The 25,104-nt window shown below is 39.5% G+C and overlaps 1 protein-coding gene across 1 annotated transcript in view; it reads right to left on the bottom strand.

The window, feature by feature from the left end:
- Positions 1-25,104, bottom strand: part of LOC124395624 — a 91,860-nt gene that overhangs the window by 36,506 nt on the left and 30,250 nt on the right. Inside the window, 6 exon segments of the mRNA XM_046864304.1 lie at positions 15,600-15,773; positions 16,853-17,029; positions 17,478-17,651; positions 17,940-18,113; positions 21,475-21,651; positions 23,819-23,992. Of these exon segments, the coding sequence (XP_046720260.1) occupies positions 15,600-15,773; positions 16,853-17,029; positions 17,478-17,651; positions 17,940-18,113; positions 21,475-21,651; positions 23,819-23,992 (1,050 nt within the window).

The raw sequence follows: 25,104 nt of genomic DNA, 5'->3' as shown, positions 1-25,104 counted from the left end.
TATTGGCTTTATTTTTATTTAAGTAATATTTTTGGTTGTCCAGAACGAATTACCAAGTTTCTGTTCATTATTATGGGGAAATTTGTATCGAATACGAACTTTTCAGGTTACGAATAAAGTACCGAACGAATTAAATTCGTAACTCGAGGTTCCACTGTATATATATATATATATATATATATATATATATATATATATATATATATATATATATATATTGGATATTTTTCTTGTGATTGTTTGTTTCTCTCACTGTTAATAAACCATTTTAGGAACCATCCATTTTGTGTCATTTGTCTTTGGTTCGGTTCACTGGCGGAGTTTTTCAGAGTCGATCTTTAAGGTTATTATAATATTTATTCTGTTTATTGAATAAAAAGAGATTCCATCATCACAGTTTTTATCTCCAACACGATTCAACATCAAATCATCAAAACTCCATGCAGTCACCTGAGCTGAGGATCGAACCCAGGACTCTGTAGCTGTGAGGTGGCACCTTATCTCTGCACATCAGTTTAACTAGTACATGACACATTTCTTAAACTCACTATCAACAATAAAACCCCAGTGTGATGAGAAGAATCTTTTCTCTTCAATCTGATGAAGCCCATATTCCCTTTATTCAGTGGAGGAAGCTGATCTGTACAGACTCAAATTCCTGATATGTAGAAAAATCCACTCTTATATTTAGTGTTTTTCCAGTTCTATTAGTTCTTTATGTTTTTCTGTATAAAATTTATATGTGAAATATTTCATTTTCCAAAACATCTGGAGTTTTAGGGTCAGTTTTAATAGCAGACAGTAAAAAAGCCTGAAATAAATAAATTCCTACAGAATAAGTCTGTGATAGTGAGAGTTCTCCTAAAGATCAGAATGATTTATTTATTTATTGATGTATTGATTGGTTTTGGATGTAAGATGAGATGATGGAGAAGGTTTCTGGTTGAAATTTCAGCATTTATGAGTCTCTATGTGAGTGTTTGAAGGGCTTGGTCCCAATCCACACTGTGCCCTACCCCCTCCCTCTCCCTGCTCCACACAGGCAGCAGCAGCGCCCTACATCAAGTGTTTCTACTGCTTATTGAAACACTGCAGTTAGCGCGCGACCATTTCACCCCACTTTCCCACCACCAGCGCGTGCGAACGCTGTTGAGCTTTAGCATCGTTAGCATCTTTCACAGATCCTGATCTCTCCTGCTGTTGATTTCCCTCAGGCTTTAGCATCTTCCACAGATCCTGATCTCTCCTGTTGTTAATTTACCTCAGGCTTTAGCATCGTTAGCATCTTCCACAGATCCTGATCTCTCCCGCTGTTGTAGCGCTTTTGCTCTGAGGTAATTCTGAGAAATAGTCACAAAGGGAGTGGATTCGAGCTGAAGGAAGAAAATTAATCAGAAACACTTGTTATTGCTGCAGGGGAACCGGTCAGATACACTTCAAGTACAGAGAACTTACTTCATGTAGGCTTTTCTTTTCTACACAAATTCACACAAATCTCCTGACTGATGAATCCATTTAGTAACAATGAAAATGTTACTGAAAAGGTGATTCTGTATAAACTGGTTTAAAATTCACTTTAATAACCTTCTGATTCTAATTTAACACTGTTTCTCCTTCTATTAACCCAAAAAGATTAAACTCCTCACATCCATTTCTACAGAAATGATACATGCTGATTTAATGTCATTTATTCATCATTATTATTGATCATATTTATTATTCATCATTGTGTTCATCATTATTGTGTACAATTCAGGCTGATGGAGAGAAAAAGACAAATCAATATTTACATGATGATTTACAGTCATTTAAAGTCATTTCTAGTGAAATAAAATGACTATATAATCAGATCTACAAGGTTATTGTAATAGATGTTTGATTTTCTGTAATCATGTCTATAGGTGATGAAAAGGTTTTGACCAAAAGCTTGATAGACTGTGAGTAAATATCTTTTCAGTCTTGAAGTCCGTTGGTGATGGTGGTGTTGTTCTAGAAGGCCACATAGACGTGAGTGGGGAGTGTTTACCAGTTTGCAGCCCTGCAGAGTTCCTGTGTTTATGGTTACCATCCTGTATGTGTGGTTCCCTATTCCACCAAACTTATTAGAAAGTGCAGAACACAGTTACAGAGTTTGGGTGGCACAAACAGGGTGGAAGCGTGATGATATTTGTTCACAGTTTTCAGTGCTGACTTATAACCAGTAAACAGCATTTCAACATCATGATGCTTATTTTTACAGCTGAGTGACAGCAGTGTGCACTGTGTGGACGGTGTTCCCTGTGAAACTGTTTGGTCTGTCTGCAGACTGGAGAGGGTCCAGAGTGGAATGATCTGGATGTGACAGACATCTCAACATGTCTAAACCTAAACAAGATTCTAAACATGTAGAAATCATTCAGTAGTCAGTATCTGACTGAAATCAGAGATTTGTATTGTTTTGTGTAAAATGTTATGATGGAATGAAATGTTGGAAACACTTTGCTTGTTTATAGCTGAGAGTTTCTAGTGTTTAAAATGATTGAATTGGATTGTGAAAGTGAAGATTGGAGTCTTTCCCCTCAGATGTGACTATAAATCCAGTAGAGAAAGTGTATAATGTATTAGAATGACTAATACAGAGTTTAATAACATCATGTGTGTAATAAGATAGTTGATGTCACTATGAGCATATTAAGTAAAGTTAGCCTGTAGCTGCTAGACGACTCAATCTGTTACTAATTTATCTTATTAAACACACATTCTTTAGTTCTTGGTCTTGTTATATAAATGGACATATTGAATGTATTTAAATATTATTTACACATGTAAATACACTTATTAGAGCTCTGAATAGGATACAGAATGCATGGTATTGAAGCCCCTGGTCCAGCGGTTCATACTCACAGTTAGTACGAGTCCTTCATAGACTTCACAGTTCAACAATAACGACTGCTCAGAGATCCAGGGCATCTTCTTTGGCACATCAATTGCCTAGAGATGCTGGCCGTGCTTCTAGCATTGAAGCATTTTCTCCCTCAGAAACCTCTGTTCACATCTCAAGAGAAGTCGCACTGTCCCCTGTTTCTCCCTTCTGGGGAGAGTTCGCCGGGACAGAGTCCATCTCCTCCTGGTAGCTCCAAGGTGGCCGAGCAAACCATGGTTTGTGGACCTGGTAGCTCTCCTCGAGCACCCTCCATGGGAGATTCATCTGAGGGGCACTATTTTCAACCTCCGCCCACAGTTGTGGAGGCTGTGGCCCCTGAGTGGGCACAGCTCTGAGGTTCTGGCCTCTCCACCGAGGTGGTAGAGACCATTCTCCACTCCAGAGCTCCCTCCACAAGGAGGTCATATGCCGACAGATGGAATCTGTTCTGCTCGTGGTGTAAGCAAAACTAGCTTCAGTCCACTGCCCGGTTGGTTCAGTGCTGGATTTCCTCCAAGGAAAGTTTGCCAAAGGGTCGGCTCCGTCCATACTAAAAGTCTATGTGTCCGCCATTTCGGCGTCTCGCCCCCTGTAGCAGGGCAGTCTTTGGGCAGAGACCATCTTGGGACACATTTTCTTCGCGGCACCCAGAGTACGACCTAGAGTGCCTGGGTGGGACCTGGCTGTTGTTTTGCTGTGGGCAATTGCTACTGGTACACAGGCCGGACTGGGTTGCCTGGCTGGGTCGCCTGGATGAGGGTGTCTGATGTTGAAAGACCCGAAACACCCAATGACCCAGGATAGATCACTGATGATGTGCCCCAGTGCATCTGCATGATGAATATTGTATTATTATAAACACGGCTGATAAATTAATAATGAGATCATCTTAGTTTTGTTAGTGTGGATCAGAAAAGTGTGAATATAAACTTTGTAATTTCAATTCAGTTTATTTCATCACTACATTAATCAACTACACTGCGTCTCCAGTTTACACTCGTGTTTCTTCAGTAGATCACAGAGTTTCTTTACTACTGAGTCTCCCAGTTTACACTCACTCAGATCCAGATCTCTGATGTGTGATGGATTTGCACAGAGAGCTGAAGCCACATCAGCACAGGATTCATCACTTATACTGTTCTGTAATCTGTAGAGAGAAAGAGAGAAATAAAAAAAAAAGATGTTTAACCTCTTAGTCTTTTAATCGCCGCTCCAGCGTGACTGATATCCCACTATTCTCAGGTGTTAATGTTTAGCAATAGATTAAATAAAAAGGGAGAAGAGTAACCATGACTTACTATACATCATTCTAAAGCTCTAAGAATCAAGCAGCGATTTCAGATCTCTGTTTTTCAATGGAAAATTTATAAAGAATGTATTTGCTGAATGTGTGTAAGCAGTACACACAAACAACATGCATAAAAACCACACTACTTACATTATTATTGTAAAAACGAGTCACAATAACATCCACTGCTGCTAATCCCCGTTTATTAGGAAAGATGAGGCTCCACTGAACAACATGCTGTAAAACATTTCTGCTCCAAACAAACAATAGTGTTGTCATTTAGATGGTTATTGTTTTGTTTACGTCACACACTTCAGCTGGTGTTTGTGTGTATATATTTTTCAGATACATTCAGATACATTTATACAATTTATTTTATAAATTTCGCATAAAAAACGACATCTTACTGTTAAAAAAAAGACAAAACAAATATGGTAGAATATAGTATAACAAAACAATGAGACCACAAAATATATATATATATATATATATATATATATATATATATATATATATACAGTGGAACCTCGGGTTACGACTTTAATTGGTTCCGGTACTTTATTCGTAACCTAAAAAGTTCGTATCCCGATATGCGTGGATAGAGCGTGGGTGGCGATAAGAAAAGAACCGACTTGCCTGTGATTTTTTGGTGCGGGACGTTCATATCCCGAAATTTTGTTCGTAACCAGGGGCAAAAATTTTTATGAACTGCGATTCGTAACCTGAATTATACGTATGCAGGGGCGTTCAGAACCGAGGTATATATATATATATATATATATATATATATATATATATATATATATATATATATATATATATATATATATATATAAATATAAAATGAGGCAAAATTAGGCAAAAAAGAGAAGCAATCTTGGGCTTGAGTCTACAATCCATAGGCAGGTCTCCAGGTGATGTTTACTATCACCACCTCTCATTTTAAACCTTTTATTTAATTTATTGGGATTTTATTACCCATGTGTGTGAGTCTTAGTTTTATTACTCTTTACAAATTCTGTGTCGCCCCAGGAAGTGGTTGCAGCTCTCAGTTCTGCACAAAAATCTGTTTTCAGCTTGTGCTAACTGGGCTTTGTTTACAAAAAAGAAATGAAAACATTTTCAAGTAAAAATGGACAGTCAAAAAAGTTGTTTTATCAGAGATTTGCACAATGCACAGCTTCCGTCCGCTGATCTGCCAGGTCAAGCTTTTTCCTCTCAATTGCCAACTCTCGTTCCCGAACTCACAAGATCTGCGTTTGGTAGTCCTGCCGCTTAATCTCCACATCAAGCTCTTTTAGAGCAAGCTGCCAACAGGAATCTACTGCACGAGCCTGAGGCTGCTTACAACTTGCTTCCACCTCCTCCAGCTCGGTCATAGCTTCCGCACTGCCCGGGAACATAGGGAGGTTGGGTAGGCTGTGCGGCTCTTCCGGAAGTGCTTGCCACTTAAGTAGGCTCATATAATGCTGCTTTGACTACCTTTTTGCTAGATGTTTGGCAAACTGGAAAATTCAAATAGTCTGCAATAAGGAGCAGATCATCCTTCTTGCACCCATCAAATTCTTCCAATGAAGGACATAGTGTAAATGTGACAAGATCAAATGCCATAATACCACAAAAACAGTATACCAAAGCACCAAACACACCAATAATTTATCTAATAGGTCTGGAGACAGGGATGAACTAAAAAGGACACAGCTGGAATTGAAGGTAAGACTAAGGAAGTGCAAGGACTCTATAAACAAAAGGTTAAACTTAAGGAAAACAACATCAGAGATGTGTGGATGGAAATGAAGCCGTTCACCTGCTTCAACTTTAAAGAATGTCAGCAGGGGGGCAGGCTGGACAGAGCCAATAAACTAAATTTGCATTTCAACAGATTCAGCACAGGACCCCAGGCTGGACTGCTCCACACAGGGCTAGTCTTCACACCCTCATATCAACACCCACATCACCATCATCAGAAACTGTTAAGCACCTCTGCTCACAACCCCCAGTACAATTCTCCACTGAAACCAGCACACCACTCTTACTGACTGTGACAGCTAGCCAGGTGAGAAGACAGCTGTAATAACTCATCAACAAATACAAGGCTGCATGTCCTGATGGTATTGGTATGGTATTAGCCCCAGGACCCAAAAGTCATGTGTTGCTCATCGGCCTGGTATCCTGCAATACATCTTCAATCTGAGTTTGATGCAGAAAAGAATACCAATGCTATGGACAACATCCTGTGTAGTACCAGTACCTAAGAAGGCTATCCCGTCTGGCCTCAATGACTTCAGACCCATCACACTGACATCACATGCCATCAAGGTGTTGGAGCTGTCAGCCAGCAGCGCGGGCACTTCCGGTGCTTCCACTTCCGAGGTAGCGCGAACCCGCAACCGTCCAGGCCGCCATCTTGCCATCACATAAATAGACACGGCTTTCTCACGCGGGCTGCCAGATTGTCTCGTTGGCTTCCGTGTTTTTTTTCATTGAGACTTCCCTGTCCCTCGGTTTTGTTTTTTCCCGTATTTTGCTTTCAGTTTTGGATCTTCCGGTTTTCGTTTCCTCTTAGTTTTTTCCGCGATTTCGCGTCCTGCATTTGGGTCCTACTTTTGCACCCCTGACAGTACAATCTGGCCAGACATGGACCCAGCGGACGATGTGCAGTCTCAGCTCTCCTCATTGGTGCAGCTCACCACCTCTCATCACCAGCAGATACAGGAACTGGCAAGTGCAATTTGTGAACTAGCTTTCCAGCGCAACCCAGCCCTCCAGGCCGCCATCTTGCCATCACATAAATAGACACGGCTTTCTCACGCGCGCTGCCAGATTGTCTCGTTGGCTTCCGTGTTTTTTTTCATTGAGACTTCCCTGTTCCTCGGTTTCCCGTATTTTGCTTTAGGTTTCGGATCTTTCCGGTTTTCGTGGACACTTTGTTTTATATGTGCTTTCTGGATTATTTCACATTAAAGACTTCTGTTTAGCTTTATTGCTGCGTCCTGCATTTGGGTCCTACTTTTGCGCCCCTGACAGGAGCACCTACTTTTGACACATCTAGGACCACTGGTTAAACCTTCCCTAAACCCACTACAATTTGCCTACCAGCCTCATGTGGGCATGTATGCAGTCATCTACCTGTTGCAGAGTGCTCACTCTTTACTGGATGTATATAGTGGTATTGTGAGGATCATGTTTTGATTTTCTCCAGTTCCTTTAATACAATACAACCATTCTACTGAGTGAGAAACTGCCCAGGATATGTGTCAGCACGTCCATTGTGTCCTGGATAGCTGACTATCTGTTAAATTGGCCCTAGTTTGTAAGGTTGGGGAATTCCCTGTCTGAGTGTGGTGGTTAGTAACACTGAAGCACCTCAGGGGACTGTCCTTTCCCCATTACTGTTCACTCTGTATACCTTAGATTTCCAATACAACTCTTAATTCTGCCACCTGCAGAACTTCTCTGATGGCTCTGCAGTGGTGGGGTGTATTAGGGATGGACTGGAGTCAAAGTACAGATGACTTCTGGACAGCTTTTTGAAGTAGTGCACCAGGAACCATCTGCTACTGAACATTATGAAAACCAAGGAGATGGAAGTGGACTTTTGGAAGGGTACAACTGTAATTAAACCCGTTACCATCATGGGGAGGAGGTTCCGGTTGTGGACAACTGCATGTACTTGGGTGTTCTCTTAAACAGCAGATTGGATTGGAGAACCAAGGCCTTATCAGTCTGTTGTGGTAAGTGCCTTTTATATTTCTGTGAGGGAGCAGCATCGGTGCCAGGGATGCAAGATCAATAAAATCATCTGCAAGGCTGAATACATAATTGGACACAGAGTGGACATCCTGTCAATCATTGGAAATCCAGCCCACACACTACATTGCCAGTTTGCACTCCGTTTTTTGCATCATCTGCAATATTTTATTTATTTAAGTTACAATTATTAAATTTAATTCTGTTTTTTTTTTCACCCCTACCACTGATTGTGTAACCTGCTGCTGTAAGGCAATAATTTCCCTCACGGATCAGTAAATTTTATTTACGTCTGTATCGAAGTCTAAAATGTAAGAAACTCTGACGCCTGAAAAAGGAGAAGGTGAAACAGAGACCTCTGGTGGTGTTTAGAGGAATAACTTTGGATTTTATTCCAAAATTCATGAGAGTATTGTCATATGTACAGGAAACAGTCTGTTACATCATCCATTTCTTACTCTGTGAATCCTCCCAGCAGTCTCTGATATAAATTACATATGATAGAAGGAAAACATGAAACATATTACATAATTATATCTACTGGAAAGATGCAGGGATAGAAAAAAAAATATGCAAATATAAAATGCATAAATGTAAACATGGAAAATGTTCATGTGTAAGGTCCTGGTAGACTCAGCATTAGACCAAGATGCTCACAATTGTACGTGTGTGTGGGCAGTACATTCTGAAACTCGTCAGGATCAGAGGGCAGATTGTGTCTGCAGTGATGCAGGGAGAAGCTGTGAATAGGTTTTGTGGGTCAAAATGTTTTTTAGTCATGAATTCTGTTGTGGATGATGGTGTTGTTCTGGAAGGCAACATAGTTGTGGGTGAAAAGTGTGTAGAGCATGGTGTTCAGCATGCAGCCCTGCAGAACTCTTGATTCTGGTCATCAATCTGTATATGTATTTTCCTGTTCTATCAGACCTGTACGAAAATCCAGAACGCCGTCACAGAGGCAGGGCCACACACAAAGGGTGGGAAGCTTGTTGTTGGGAAGGTAGCACTGTTTTGAATGCTGAGCAATAACCAATAATCAGCATGTGAACATAACTGTGCTTTTTTCCAGGTGAGTGGGGGGCAGTGTGTATCGTGCTGACAGTGTTCAGTTCAGTGAACACTTCTGTTCTGTGCTGATTGTGATGGTCTGAATTTGACAGACATCTAAAGATCTCTAAACCAAAACAAGGTCCTAAACATGTAAAATTCATTCAGTACTCAGTCTGTGAATAAAATGAGAAATTCTCCATGTTAAATGATTAGTGGTTGTATTTTAACCTTCTGAATATCAAAGAAGTAGAGACTGAAGAATGAGATGCAGAAGACTGTCAGAAACACTGCAGGCTCCAGCCGTGTGGGGTCCCGGAGCTGAGCGCTGAGTTTCTAGTGTTTTATAGGTTTTGAATGAGTTGTGAAAGTAAAGGTTAAGCTAGGTAAGATAACTGAGTAAATAGTTCTACTGGTGTATTTGGCCTCTAATCATGTTGTGCAGTGAGATCAGAGACCAGAGACTGACTGGATGTTTACTACTTTATTCAAGTACAACATTACAATCTCATTCACACCATTTAAAATGATTTTAGTTCACAATATTATCTATTATATCTATTAAACACAGATCAGACATTAAAAAAACATATCCCTGGGCTCTTTAAAATGTATTGTTGCACTGTTTATTTTTAAGTGTCATGTATAAACACTTATTATTCAGACACCTGCAGCAGAGAAAAAAGAAACCCAACAGCACAAAGAAAACAAAAGATATAAATACTGCTGCATCTACCAGTGCCTTTTTTACTTTCACTTTCTCTTTAGAACCAGTTTTTCTTTCTTCCGTCAGCCTGGTGTGTATCAGTTACTGCCTATAGCTGGGCAGTATAATGTAATAGTTCCACCAATAGTTTAATTTTGGGTCACACTTTTCATACTAACCAAAGTGTTTAAAGTTGTTCTGTTTTTCTGGGTAGTTCTGTAGTAATGTCTGTGATATGGTATAATCCTGCAGCATTCAGTACTCTTTTACTAAATAATTAGCTCCTGAAGGAATTTCTTATCTGTCAGCTTGAGCTCCTGCTTTCCTTTTGTTCATGTTTGGTCTTATTTATATTCAGGATTTACACTTTAGTTTTCTGTTAGTAAGATTAAAACATCACTGTCTGTTTTCTGTCCTTCACTGTTGGGCCAGTTTGAGCTGTGGTTCTTATCTAGTGCTTTTTTTTTTTTTTGGGGTGAGTGCTTTTTTGGTCCCTTTTTGTTGCCTCTGTGCATCACTTGGGACAATCACGCTATTACACTGTTCTCTGGCATTATCCGAGGTCGGTGGTCTTCTGATGGCAGTGTCTGTCCCATAAGCACCCTGATCCACACTACTTTCTAAACCATATACACTGCTTTCTCTCTGATGTGTGTCTCGTATTCTTACATCTCTTTCTTCTCTCATTACTGTTGAAGAATCAGGTTCTGAAATCGGCTGTTCATCAGATCTGCTACCAGTAACAATATTCCATGCTTTTGTGATGATTGAGGTCTTGTCATATCTGTAAAATAAAACAAAGATTATAGATTTCACTAGAATTATTATTTTGACATTGTTTTAATAATTTAATGAATTTCTTGGTTCATTTCTGTGACGTTTCTTCTGTGTAAAAGATGTAAAGATGAAGTAAATGTAAATAATCTAAAGTTCCAACACTGTAACTTGTATTTTTGCTCCCTGAAACTACATCTGTTTTCTTTTAATGATCAGTAAAATAATATATGTATAAATATATCACATTTAGTTGAACTACATAAAGATTCTGCTGTATGTGAGAGTCATTTCGGTCGGAGTGTGGAGGATTTGTGTATCCTGCTAGAATACAATTAAAATCAGCACAAAGCTGTAGTTTCACACACGACCATTTTTCCACCGATAATGGAGGCGTCACACACATGACTAAATGCAATAATGTGTCATATTAATATTATTCTTATGACATGATTTAATTATTACATGCATAATGAAAATCTAGTGCAAATAAACATAATGCAGAATCAGTGGGAACTTAATTGAACAATACATAAATGTAATTTTTAATACATTTAAATAAACATTTTGAATAAAAAGAAATTGCCATAGGCCGAAGTGTTTGGAATAAAACACCCTGCAGACCGCTAAAGTCACTTAAATGTAAATAAAAAAATAAATATTAAAAAGTTTTTATTCTTTATGTGCAGCCTGATACCAAATGATTTAAGACCCGTTACTGGTCCACGGCCCGGTGGTTGGGGAACCCTGGTGTAGAACATTAACTGATCAGGTCAAGTTCACTACCATCAAATCAGAGCTACAAAACATTATGAACATGCAGTGATCAGTTACTGATTTGGTTTAGTCCTGAAGGTGAATCTGTGGGACTCCGTCACTAAGACTGTTTTTGTTACATTCTGTAGGTTTGTCCAGTTCAATCACTATTACATGACCCTCTTGCTTTCACATTTCATTTTACAGAACATACGTGTGTGTGTAAGTGTGTGTGTGCACACACGCGTGTGTGTGTTTTTACTTACTTTAGGTTTCCTCCTGAACTATTCAGAAACTCCTCGAGCTTCTTTATAACTGAATCTTTAAGTTTATTCTCTCTGAGATCCAGTTCTTTCAGATGTGAGAAGCTGAATCTCAGAGCTTCAGTCAGAGCAGCTCCTCCTTCATCACTTATACTGCACTTCTTTAACCTGTTACACAAACATGGCTATTAAATTAATACAATGTTCATCTTGTCAGTTTTCACCAGGAAAGCTCTTATTTATAATCACTTAATAATTACTTAATATTGCATTCATAATTACTATATTAATAAATACAACTGTTAAAAGATGAAGATCTTGTAGTTTTGTTAGTGTAGATCAGTAAAACATTGAATATTAAATCATTTACTTGAATATAAATTTATTACATGAACACTATGGGAGGGGGGGGATTATTTTTTACTACTGTAAAATATACATTCTCTTTATACACAACATTCCATATTGTTTTTTATAAAAAAGTATTACACGCTTGCATATAATAATTTTCTTATGCCTTATTATTACTTTTTCTCCTCTAATTTACTTTTCTTTTTACTGTTTTATCTTGTTTAATGTTTAATATTTACTGCAGTTTGCCCGTAGCCTTACTTAAGCATTTCATTGTACAAACTGTCACTGATATTTTACATGTGACAAATAAAACTTGAAACTAAACATTCTGATCTCAATGTAGTGTTTCATCACTGAGTTTCTCACCGCAGTTTCTCCAGTTTACACTCGTGTTTCTTCAGTAGATCACAGAGTTTCTTCACTCCTGAGTCTCCCAGTTTACACCAACTCAGATCCAGATCTCTGATGTGTGATGGATTTGTACAGAGAGCTGAAGCCACATCAGCACAGGATTCACCACTTATACTGTTCTGTAATCTGCAGAGAGAGAGAGAGAGAGATTATATAATCTTTTATTATAGTAAAGAATAAGTAAATATTGTACCACTGTGCATGTTAAAAGAGAAAAATTGTGATTGACAGGGAGCTAAAGACTAACTGTCACCATCTGCTCTAACGCAATTATTTACTGATTACACCACATCCTGCATGTTATTCTTCAAATAGTCAAGTCAAGAAGCTTTTATTATCATTTCGACCAAATATATCTGACGCAGTACACAGTGACATGAGACAACGTTCCTCCAGAACCCTGGTGCTACATTAAACAACACAGAGCTACATCACACAACATAGAGCTACATCACACAACACAGAGCCACATCACACAACATAGAGCTACATCACACAGCATAGAGCTACATCACACAGCATATAGCTACATCACACAACATAGAGCTACATCACACAACACAGAGCCACATCACACAACATAGAGCTACATCACACAGCATATAGCTACATCACACAACATAGATCTACATCACACAGCATAGAGCTTCATCACAACATAGAGCCACATCACACAGCATAGAGCTACATCACACAACATAGAGCTACATCACACAGCATAGAGCTACATCACACAGCATAGAGCTACACCACACAGCATAGAGCTCCATCACACAGCATAGAGCTACATCACACAGCATAGAGCTATATCACACAGCATATAGCTACATCACACAGCATATAGCTACATCACACAACATAGAGCTACATCACACAGCATAGAGCTATATCACAAAACATAGAGCTATATCACACAACATAGAGCTACATCACACAGCATAGAGCTACATCACACAGCATAGAGCTACATCACACAACACAGAGCTACATCACACAGCATAAAGCTCCATCACAACATAGAGCTACATCACACAGCATAGAGCCACATCACACAACACAGAGCTACATCCCACAGCATAGAGCTACATCACACAGCATAGAGCTCCATCACACAACACAGAGCTCCATCACACAACACAGAGCTACATCGCACAACACAGAGCTACATCACACAGCATAGAGCTCCATCACACAACACAGAGCTACATCGCACAACACAGAGCTACATCACACAGCATAGAGCCACATCACACAACACAGAGTTATATCACACAGCATAGAGCTACATCACAACGCATAGAGCTACATCCCACAGCATAGAGCTCCATCACACAACACAGAGCTACATCACACAGCATAGAGCCACATCACACAACACAGAGCTACATCCCACAGCATAGAGCTACATCACACAGCATAGAGCTACATCACACAACACAGAGCTACATCCCACAGCATAGAGCTACATCACACAGCATAGAGCTACATCCCACAGCATAGAACTCCATCACACAGCATAGAGCTCCATCACACAACACAGAGCTCCATCGCACAACACAGAGCTCCATCACACAACACAGAGCTCCATCACACAACATAGAGCTCCATCACACAACATAGAGCTCCATTACACAACATAGAGCATATACCCCAGTAGTTGCCAGCAGTTCTGCCTTTATATGTTTTTAATTACAAACCCGATTTTTTTTCCCCAAAAAGTTTGGACTCTGTACAAATTGCAAATAAAAAAGTAAAGCAATAATTTACAAATCTCATAAACGTATATTTTATTCACAATAGAATATAGATAACATATCAAATCTACAGTGCATAATATCATCCTAAGATTCAGAGAATCTGGAACAATCTCTGTGCATAAGGGTCACGGCTGGAAAACCATACTGGATGCCGTGATCTTCGGGCCCTTAGACGCCACTGTGTCACATACAGGAATGCTGCTGTAATGGAAATCACAACATGGGCTCAGGAATACTTCCAGAAAACATTTTCGGTAAACACAATCCACCGTGCCATTCACCGTCGCCGGCTAAAACTCTATAGATCAAAAAAGAAGCCATATCTAAACATGATCCAGAAGCTCAGGTGTTTTCTCTGGGACACGGCTCATTTAAAATGCACTGTGGCAAAGTGGAAAACTGTTCTGTGGTCAGACGAATCAAAATTTGAAGTTCTTTTGGGAAAACTGGGACGCCATGTCATCCGGACTAAAGAGGACAAGGACAAGCCTGTATTAGACAAGAATGGGACAACATTCCTATTCCTAAACTTGAGAAACTTGTCTCCTCAGTCCCCAGACGTTTGCAGACTGTTATAAAAGAAGAGGGGACGCCACACAGTGGAGACACGGCCTTGTCCCAACATATTTTTGAGATTTGTTGATGCCATGAAATTCAAAATCAACTTATTTTTCCCCTTTTCTCAGTGTAAACATTTGATATGTCATCTATGCGGTATTCTGAATAAAATATTAACATTTGAAACTTCCACATAATTACATTCTGTTTTTATTCACAATTAGAAGAAGAAGAACGTCCACAGGACAAGTTCGTTCTTGTTTTCACTAATGTTATAGCAACTATACACAGTCTCTGTAATGTTACAGGAAAACCACAAAGCACTGACACCAGAGACGCCTTCCATACATGTTAAATGAGTTTTTCCTCTGGCATGCTGATAAGGATCTAAATCTAGATATCTATTAAGCCAATTTATGACAAGAACGCAAGATGCAACTGTTTTTGGTCTTGAACTACTGTGAGAGCTGTATAGAGATTTTTCTGAAACAATTATAAATGATTGAAAAAAACAAGCGCTGATATTAGACTATTGCAGTAGACTTTTATTTACTTACTGTAGTTTCTGTAGTTTACATTCAGGATTCTTCAGGAAGTCACACAGATTTCTCAGTCCAGATTCTCCTGGTTTATTCCTGTTTAGATTCAGTTCTCTCAGGTGTGAAGGATTTAAACCCAGAGCAGAAAACAAACCTATACAATCATCCTCTTTAATACTGCCTTCTTTATACAACCTGGAGAGAGAGAGAGAGAGAGAGAGAGAGAGAGAGAGAGAGAGAGAGAGAGAGAGGAGGGGGGGTAAAAGAGAGGAGGGTTTGAGTGTAAACACTGATCAGGTTGTGTCTAAAACGAGGTGTTTATTAAATAAAGTGAACAGAAAGTGGAAATGTGAAATGTTACACTAATTGCTCTTACAGCACCATGAAAATAGATATCTGTATGTGTGTGTGTGTGTGTGTGTGTGTGTGTGTGTGTGTGTGTGTGTGTGTGTGTGTGTGTGTGTGTGTGTGTGTGTGTGTGTGTTGTTTCTTACGTAAGTTTCTGCAGTCTGTAATGTGGATCCTGCAGCAGAGCTGAGAGATTCTTTACGTTGACGTCTCCAGGTGTTTTCCTGCTCAGATCCAGTTCCCTGTGCAGTAGGGGGTCTTCACCTACAATCTTACTAAGAGATCTGAGGGCTTCTGCTGCATCAGCACTTTTCAACAAGCTGTAGAGAAAAATAATGCTGCATGTTAAAACTGTGTAATGAGAACAATAACCAATCAATAGCTACAAAATCTAGGAGTGTTTTTACTGTGTATCTTCATCTGACTGGATCTGTTCCAGAATCACTGCCTGAGGTCGACAGTAATAAAGTGTAATTTGGTACTTTGCTTAAGAAGCTTTTTTGCATATCTGTACTTTAGTATAGATTTTATTTCGATTTGGGGAGAATTTATTTTAACTTCACTACATTTCAATGTGAAATATTTTTAGACATTTTAGATAAGTCTAATCATCTTAAGTCTTGGACTGATCCCGATATTGGATAGAGTTGGACTTGGACTTGATGGTGCTGCCCTTGACTACAACTCCAGTGACTAAGATGTATTCCTCGTGAGACTCCGCCCACTCTTACACACATACTTATTACTCATCTAAATGTAGTGAAATCAGTCGTTCCTTTTTATTAACGATAAAAGCGTAACTGGTGAAACACACAGCGAGTCACCAATCAGGATCGAGTGCACGCTCTGTTTTACACGTGTTCTGATCGGCGCTCGGTGCATCTACTGATCACCAACATACAGTTCAGCATCAGTTCAACATCAAGCAGAACATTTAGAGAGGAATAAATCAGGAAACATCTTTTGTGTTCATGATGATTATAATAGAAATCAATAAATGTTTGAGTCATTAATATCATTCTATTAATAGATCAGTGTGCTGAGAGTCACATTCGAGTCTTTACACAGAAACTGAGGTGATTAAGTGAAGAATCTTGTGATAAACATGATCATATACATTATAGTTATAATAAATCACTACTTTGGAAACTTAAGTACATTTGTGAGCTTTTACTCAGGTGAAATTGTAAAGAGACACTTTTGCATTGTGTATCTCTACTTGAAATTAAATACATGGTTTGTGTACTTTGTCCACCACTGATCACTGCACACTCGTCCTCATTTATTAATAAAAGTTTAAATATCTGCTTCTACTCGTACTGAATTTAGAATCTTTGATCATTAAATTCATTCTTGTGCAATATTTATATTCAATTATGTTTGTTTCTAGAAGAATCACCTCAGTGTCTCCAGTTTGTGATATCGATCCTTCTGTATCTCTATGAGCTTCATCAGTCCTGATTCTCCATGTTCGTTCCCTCTGAGATCCAGCTCTTTCAGGTGTGATGAGGGGTTTGATCTCAGAGCTTCAGCCAGAGCAGTGTATCCTTCCTCTGTTATACTGCAGTCTGAAAGTCTGGACAAAATCATTGGTGTAATGTTTAATGCTAAAAGCTACAAGATGTTTGATTAAAATGAAACTGAACTATTTGGATTATTGTGATGAGTGGAGATGTTCCAGGCTTGGAAACAGACAGTACAAAAGGAAATGTAGTATTTTCTGGATTAGAACTGACATGTGGCCTAAATTGGAACTATTTCAATAAGAAATAATGTGTTATCTATGAAACAGCTCTTCAGCACCTCTACTGGTGAAGTCGAGTATTTCTCCTGTTACTCTTCTACATTTGATTGTTTCCTAAACTGATGCCTGTGCTGGTGTCCTGTTTTTATCTCTCTGTCAGTCCTGAAAAACATCTCTGTCCTCACCACAGTCATTTACTTCATAAAACTGTGCCATCACATATATTTCTGTGTTTTACCAGAGGGACTGGAGTGAACATGAAGTGTGTATTAGACGTTACCTCACAGTCTCCAGTTTACAGTGTTTCCTCTTCAGTTCTGCAGAGAGCAGCTTCACTCCTGAATCCTGAATCCTGTTCTTACTCAGATTCAGCTCCCTCAGGGTGGAGGATTCTGATCTGAGAGCCTCGAGCAGAGCTGAACATCCTTTCACTGTCATATTACACTCACTGAGCCTGAAAGCACAATACATTACAGTTACCTGTGGAATTATGGGTAGAAAAGATCACATGAATATCCCAGTGTCTGTGTTTCCAATACAGTATGAAGTAGAAGAGCTTTGGGTAGTTAAAGGGAAACAATTGTGTAGATGCAGCCTGATCTCCTCCAACTCCAAATTACTACTGAAAATGCTACAGAAACTGGAGACAAGTTTAATAAGCAGAAGATAAAACTATTAGCATGAACATCTTTATTATTTCCTTTCATTTAAACACACAGATTATTCAAATGCTCTTTCTTACTGAAGTTTCTCAGGTCTGCAGTGTGGATCCTTCAGTAAAGCAGAGAGATGCTCTACTCCTGAGTCTCCTTCTATTTTCCCACTCAGATCGAGATCCGCCTGCAGTATCGGGTTTATACCCAGAACTTCCCTCAGATGAAGGTCAGATTTCTGTGCATCAGGACTTTTCAGCAGCCTGTAGAGAGAACAGAGGAACATTAACACTGATTATATCTACAGCAGCACACTGCTACTTTTTCACTCACTGTTTGGTCCCTGGTGGAAAACTAGTTTTAATCTTCAGCACTTTCACTTTCTTTATTTCTTACTTTATAAAAATGAGAATAAAAATAATGTCCTGGTTTAAAATGATATCACACTGAAAGTATGTATATGATACAATGATGTAAACAGCAAACCACTGATATTTATTCAGGATTAATGTAAAAGTTTGGACACACCTCCTTCAGTGGGTTTTCCTTATTACTTTCAACATTGTACATTAATACTGAAGAATCCAAACTATCAAAGAACATGTATGGAATTATGTAACAAACAAAACCATGTTAAATAGCCCAGAATTTATTTAATATTTTTGATTCTTCAAAGTAGCCACCTTTTGCTTTGATGACAGCTTTGTAGATTCATGGCATTCACTCAGTCAGCCTCATGAGGCAGTCACCTAGAATCTTGAGGATTTCCCCCAGGTGTTGAGTGCTTGTTGGCTGTTTTTTTCTTTACTCTGCAGTCCAACTCATACCAATCCATCTGGAGGCAAAGTCATCTGATGCAGCTCTCTATCCTTCTTGAACAAATAGCTCTTATATAACCTAGAGATGTGTTTGGAGTCATTGTGTTGTTGGAAAACAAATTATTTTCCCTTTCAGGAACTCGAGCTGCTTCGAAATGCTTTGGGAACGCCTCCGCATTATTCACGCTCTGAACCACATGTGGAATCCAGCCAATGGCAAGACACAACGTCACAGGCGGGGTGACAGTAAGCTAGAAAATGCGAATCTGTGCATGCATGAGCTTTAAAAGCAAGCAGAATGTCTGACTGTGTGTTCCTCCTTGCCCGAGTTTCATTTCGGGGGGATACACACAGCCAATGTTTTGTTTGCTTGGGAGAGGAGCATGCTCAGTCACCTCTTGAGGGACTGTTGGTGGCTCTGTCTGAGCCCCCCTTCGAGCCTTTGGCCGAGGTGGCCCTTAGGTTACCCCAAACCAGGATATGTACCTAACGTGCCCGCGGCTCCCCATGGCCCGTCGTGCTGCAGATATTCTACCCTTCTCCTTTTCAGCCCCTGACCAGGAGAAACAAACCGACTATGTCCAGTGTGGGCACTGGACATGTACGTCCACAGGACAAGTCCTTGGAGAAAGTTGGAGCAGCTGTTTGTCTGCTATGGGCCCTATAGAACGACAGCAGACTTTCAGTCGGTGGATTGTGGATGCTATTTCATATGAATCCTCTTGTCTCCCGGCTCCTTTCGGGGTCAAGGCTCACTCCTCTCGGAATGTGGCGGCCTCTACGGCCTGGTCCGCTGGAGTCCCACTCCAGGACATTTGCAACTTTGTGGGCTGGTCCAATTCAATTCAATTCATTTTTTTTTGTATAGCACTTTTAACAATGAACATTGTCTCAAAGCAGCTTTACACAGATAATATGGTTATTAAAAGTGAACATGTTCTTTAAAAGTAAGTTTGTCCCTGATGAGCAAGCCGGTGGCGACTGTGGCAAGGAATAAGGAAGAGACCTTAAGAGGAACCAGACTCATCTGGGTTGGCCGAATGTCCATTTATAGCAGATATACGATGTTGCAGGGTACAGTGATGGTAATCAGTAGCGAAATGTAGTCCTGAGTCAATAAAGCAGTTCGTTGACATTAACTACAGTCCAATCCATCCTCAAAGCTCCCGTTCTTACTCCAGAATTTCATGGAACCATCCAAGGCGTTGATGAGAAACCGTCCCAAGCTGCAGATAGTGGCCTCCAATCGAAGAGAATACTATCCAAAGGCAGGCCTGGATGAAGTGGAAAGATCCACGGAGGTCCACTCCGCTGTCCTTCGTCAGGTTCTTACCTCATCCTTAGAGCCACCTCCGGCTCCTCTGTCCTGAGCTCTGGATGTGCTCTCACACACTAGGCAAAGACAGGTCAGTGTGGCATCATTGAACACTCGTTCCCAAAGTGTTTTGATGCAGTTTGAGTTCCTGAAAGGGAATGTCTCTAGGTTACATATGTAACCATAGTTCCCTGACGGAATGTAACAATGTGTCTCTGAGCCACACTCCCTAAATCCCTGCCACGCTTCCCTTCTCATTTGCAGAAGCTAGCGTTGGCCCTACTGCATGCATATTTTGTAGTTTCCTGGTTGTGATGTCACCCTACCAATGACATCGCGCCTTGCCGCGTGGTTCACGTGGTTCAGAACTTGAACAACAAAGAGGCGTTCCCAAAGCGCTTCAACGCAGCATTTTGTTCCCTCAGGGAACTAAGGTTACATACGTAACCTAGAGATGGTTCCACTAGGTTCACACCAGATGGGGTAGCATGTCCCTGCAGAATGCTTTAATAGTCAGGCTGGTTACTTGTGTCCTCAATTTAGACTAAATTACCAAAGATGTAACCAGCAAAGCACCTTCACACATTCACACCTCCTCCCAAATCCTTCACAGTGGGAACCACACATTCAAGAACAGTTCATTAACAGTCCTAACAAAAACATGGTGGGTTAAAACCAAAAATCTAAAATGTTAACTGATCAGACTAAAAGACAGTTTTCCACTGATCCAATGTTCATTCCTTGAGTTCTTTGGCCCAATCAAATCTCTTCTGCTTGTTGTTTATCTGAAGTAATCGTTTCTTTGCTGCAATTTGACCATAAGGGCTTGACTCACATAGTCTCTGCTGAAGAGTGCATGGTGAAATATGTCTGCCACTTATCCTCTGCAGCAGAGGAAGCTCTTGGTCTTTCTTTTCTGGGACCATTCTCATGAGAGCCTGTTTGATCATAGTGTTTGATGGTTTTGGAGACTGCACTTGAGGATAGATTTAAAGTTCTTGAGATTTTTGGGATTAACTGAGCTTCATTTCTTAAAGTAATGATGGATCTTTTCTCTTTCCTTAACGGAGTGTTTCTTGCCATAAAATGGATTTGTACAGTAGTTGTAGTAGCACTGATAGTGATATTGATTTTGTACTCACACTTTCTTCTGTAGAAGACAAGTGATGGTCTAAAGCACATTAAGAAGGTGAGAAATGTACAAATAAACTCTTGATAATACGCACCTGTGACCTGTAAACCATTCCGGGTGATGACCTCGTGAAGCTGATGTGAGAATGTCATGAGCAGCATCAAGCTAAATATTCTGGGTTCTTTAACACATTTTTGTTACTCTAAGATTTTGTGTGTGTTATTTCATATTTCGGAACTCTTTAGTCTTTATGTACAATGCTAAATAATCGGAAGTAGAGAAAAACACTGAAGGAGAAGGAGAAGGTGTGTCCAAATTTTTGACTGGTTATGTATATTTACTGTAGTGAACACTCTCACCTCAGTGTCTTTAGTTTATATTTAGGATAATTCATTAAATTCCTGAGCGCCTTCACTCCTGATTCTCCAGGGTGGTTCCCTCTGAGATCCAGCTCTATCAGGGGTGATGAGGGGTTTGATCTCAGAGCTTCAGTCAGAGCAGCGTATCCTTCATGTTTAATATTACAGTCTGAAAGTCTGGAGAAACAGAAGAAATGTTCATTAATCTCAGGTGGGTTTTAGTAATGTTTGTAATGATTAGATACTTCCATAATTTGTTTATAAGAATGTTCTTTAATGTTAAATTCTATATTTATATTTAAAAAAACTCTTCATAACTAATGGAGTGTGTATATTGTTGTAAGTTACACATCTGAGATAAGTTTTGTTAACTTTAATTAAAACTTGCATTGAATATTGTTAATTTATTTATTATTCAGGCTAAAATCAAAACCCATTCCAAAAAACACTTTTCCAGCTTTAATTCCAACTTTTGCTCTATAGCTATTAATCTTTTTGGATATGTCTGTTTTTGCTTTGCACATCTAGATTGGGTAATACTTGTCCATCCTTACTTGCAGAATTACTAAACTTCAGTCACATTTCATGGTGAATGAAAATGAACCGATTAGATTTAAATCAGGGCTCTGACTTCACTATTCAGTAACATTTACGTTCATATCTTTAAGCCATTGTGTTGTTCTTTGGTGGTATGTTTAGGATCATTGTCGTGTAGAAAGGTGAACGATCTGCCCATCTTCAGCTGTCTAGCAGAGGAACAAAGGTTTTCCTTAAGAATTTGTATGAATTTGGCAGAATCCATTTTCTCTTTAATCCTGAACAATTGCCCAATCCCCACTGAAGAGAAACATCCTCACAACATAATGCTGCCACCACCATCTCTCACAGCAGGTATGAGGTGTTTTGGATAGTGTCCTATCTTTGTTTTTGGCCAAACATTGCACTTAGAGTTCAGTTCAAAATAACATAGGCCATTAAACCATAGCACCTTTCTCAAAAAGAGACTTTTAGAAATCTCTTTTCAGACCATGGTGATTTCTATGCAGTACCAGTAAAACAGCTGGTTTATTATGAAGTCATTAAAACCACTAAATTTGATGTCATCTGGGGCAGTTTGACTGGTGATTAATCTGGAGGTTGATTGCTTGCAACTGAGCAAGTTTTAAAACGTATAATGTAAGGGGCAGATCATTGATCAGAGTGGCAGAGATCAATATGTACATTTAAACAACTTTGACTCTGAAAGAACAAACATAACGCATGGAGTGCCACAGGGCTCTATTGTATAAGCCATAATAATTTTACAAAGATTTTTATTTTAAACATAAATAAGCCGCACCTTGTCTATAAGCCACAGGTCTACACTGAAACTAATGAACTTTACACAGGCTTTAATGAAAGACAGATTCTGTTACACGGTGTAACGGGGGAAATATGTTGTGGCTCCTTTAAGAGCAGAGCGGCATTTTGGGAACAGCACATCACTGCATTCTCCCGGTATTACTGTGTGTGTGTGTGTGTGTGTGTGTGTGTGTGTGTGTGAGACTGAGGATTATGTGCTCATTATTTTCTGATGCTCATTTCTAAGTTTTTTTGACTAACCCGTAACGCTGTTGCCAAGAAAGATAAAAAAGCACGAGTTTTGGAAACCTGTCTGTGCTTATATGATTTCTGTTGTAACTGGAGTTAGCGAGCTCTCCCTTCACCCAGACTCAACACGCTACAACAGCTTGTATCTAAACAGTAGTCATTGTTCACTGTCTTCCTCCTTCCTTTCACAACTATTTCTCTCTGGAGTTTATCTTTTGGCATCTTCGTGCGTTTAAAAATCACCACCGGTGGAAGTTATTTTCCCGATGCCGTGCAGCTCAGAACACAGGTGAGGTGCGTTTTTTTGTTTCCGTTCGGAAATGTTATTGGTCTAATGTTATGGGGTTCAGTTTTTTGGCTTGAAGTTTGTGAAACCGGGAAAAACACAGGAAAAATCCATAAATTAGCCGCTTCGTTGTTTAAGCCGCGGTGTTCAAAACGTGGGGGAAAATTAGCGACTTATAGTCCAGAAAATACGGTAATGATTTTTACAGGGTATGATGATTTTCTATAAGCACTGTGTATGTTGTACTCTTCATTCCTTCCTATATTTAATAATAAGAGAAGTTAAGAGTTAAAAGAATATTTAAAAAAAAACATTTGTTAAGCTGTTTATTATTGACTAAGATTTGTTGTTATCAGGAAACACAAACCTGAATAAATTGCTGACTAATCAATTCCTATCTGTGACAAATATAATAAAATGTTAAAATGTTATTGATCTAGTAATGAAATATATCATTAAACGACTCACCGAAGTGTGTGGAGTTTGCAGGATGGAGTCTTCAGTAGAGTAGAGATCTGAATCACTCCTGCATTTCCCAGTGTGTTCTCACTCAGGTCCAGCTCTGTCAGGTGTGAAGGGTTTGTAGTAAGAGCTGATATCAGATCAGTACAGCTTCTCTCTGTAACACTGCTGTTCCTCAGCCTGCACACAGAGAACACAGCTGAGGAAACGTCTTTAAACAACCCACACACTTAACTATAAAAAAATACACAGTCTCCTCCAAAAGTACTGCAACATCAGCACATAAAGTTTATGTTTTGCTGCATTGAAGACATTTAGGTTTGATAAAAGTTTCATTTAATATGATCCAGTGGTGTGCGGTCAGGACCAGTAAACACTTCTCTGCTGGTCTAAACACTATCAGAAGCACTGACCCACATTTACAACAGAAATTTGTAAATTTTTTCCATGAAATTGTATTAATTTATTCCCATCAGTTTATTCTCTTCATTTTGTAGTGTTTCTCTCGGCTGCACTGCTTCAGTATGTGGATGTGGATGGCTGATTTTTGGTCCAATCAGATTTCAGACTCTATGTGCTGCCATGTCAATCTAATCTGCTCAGAGCCTTCAAAGTCTCTACTGCTGTTTTTTTACCATAGAAAATATTATCAATGAGTTTGTTTCTGGGCTCACTGGCCCAGAAAAGCGTCAGCATTGTTCCGTCCTCTGATTGGTGGTCAAAGGGAAACGATTACAGCCGAGTTCGACTGGTAAAACACATGTGTAGCTCTGCACACATTAATACATCTGAGTTAGACTTTTTTATACCTACAGAGGAAGAGAAACTGATTTAGTCTCAGATATACGTAAAAATAAATTGTGAAGAAAAGCGAGACATGGTGAGGAGTTCACCAACCCTGAAGCTAGCTAGCGTGTCTCAGCCCGGGAAAGGGTTTGTTCTCCACTTCCAGACCAGTGAATACGAGCAGTACCACTGGATTACAGCCTCTGGGGGGCGCTGCACATTATTAGTCTGCATCTCTGGTGAGTAGGTTGTGTTTTATTAACATTTTAATGTTTTTGTCATGTTATTAGACAAATATTGGTTCTGAACTGCTCCAGATGTTGTAGGTGCACAGTTGTGGTTTGTAGTGTAGAGGTTTGGAGTCTTAACTGGGTTTAAAATGGTTTTCACCTCCATATGTGAAATGTCTCTCTGTAATGCACGTGTTGTTATATTTTTGTAAAGTATTGAAGGTTTCTATAATCGTGACGTGATAGTGGTGGTATTAAGAGGTGGATTAAGTCAAG

This window comes from Silurus meridionalis, chromosome 13 (assembly GCF_014805685.1).
Source record: "Silurus meridionalis isolate SWU-2019-XX chromosome 13, ASM1480568v1, whole genome shotgun sequence".
Classification (NCBI taxonomy): Eukaryota; Metazoa; Chordata; class Actinopteri; order Siluriformes; family Siluridae; genus Silurus; species Silurus meridionalis.
The sequence above is the reverse complement of the archived record's forward strand: the minus strand, read 5'-3'. Positions and strand labels throughout refer to the sequence as shown.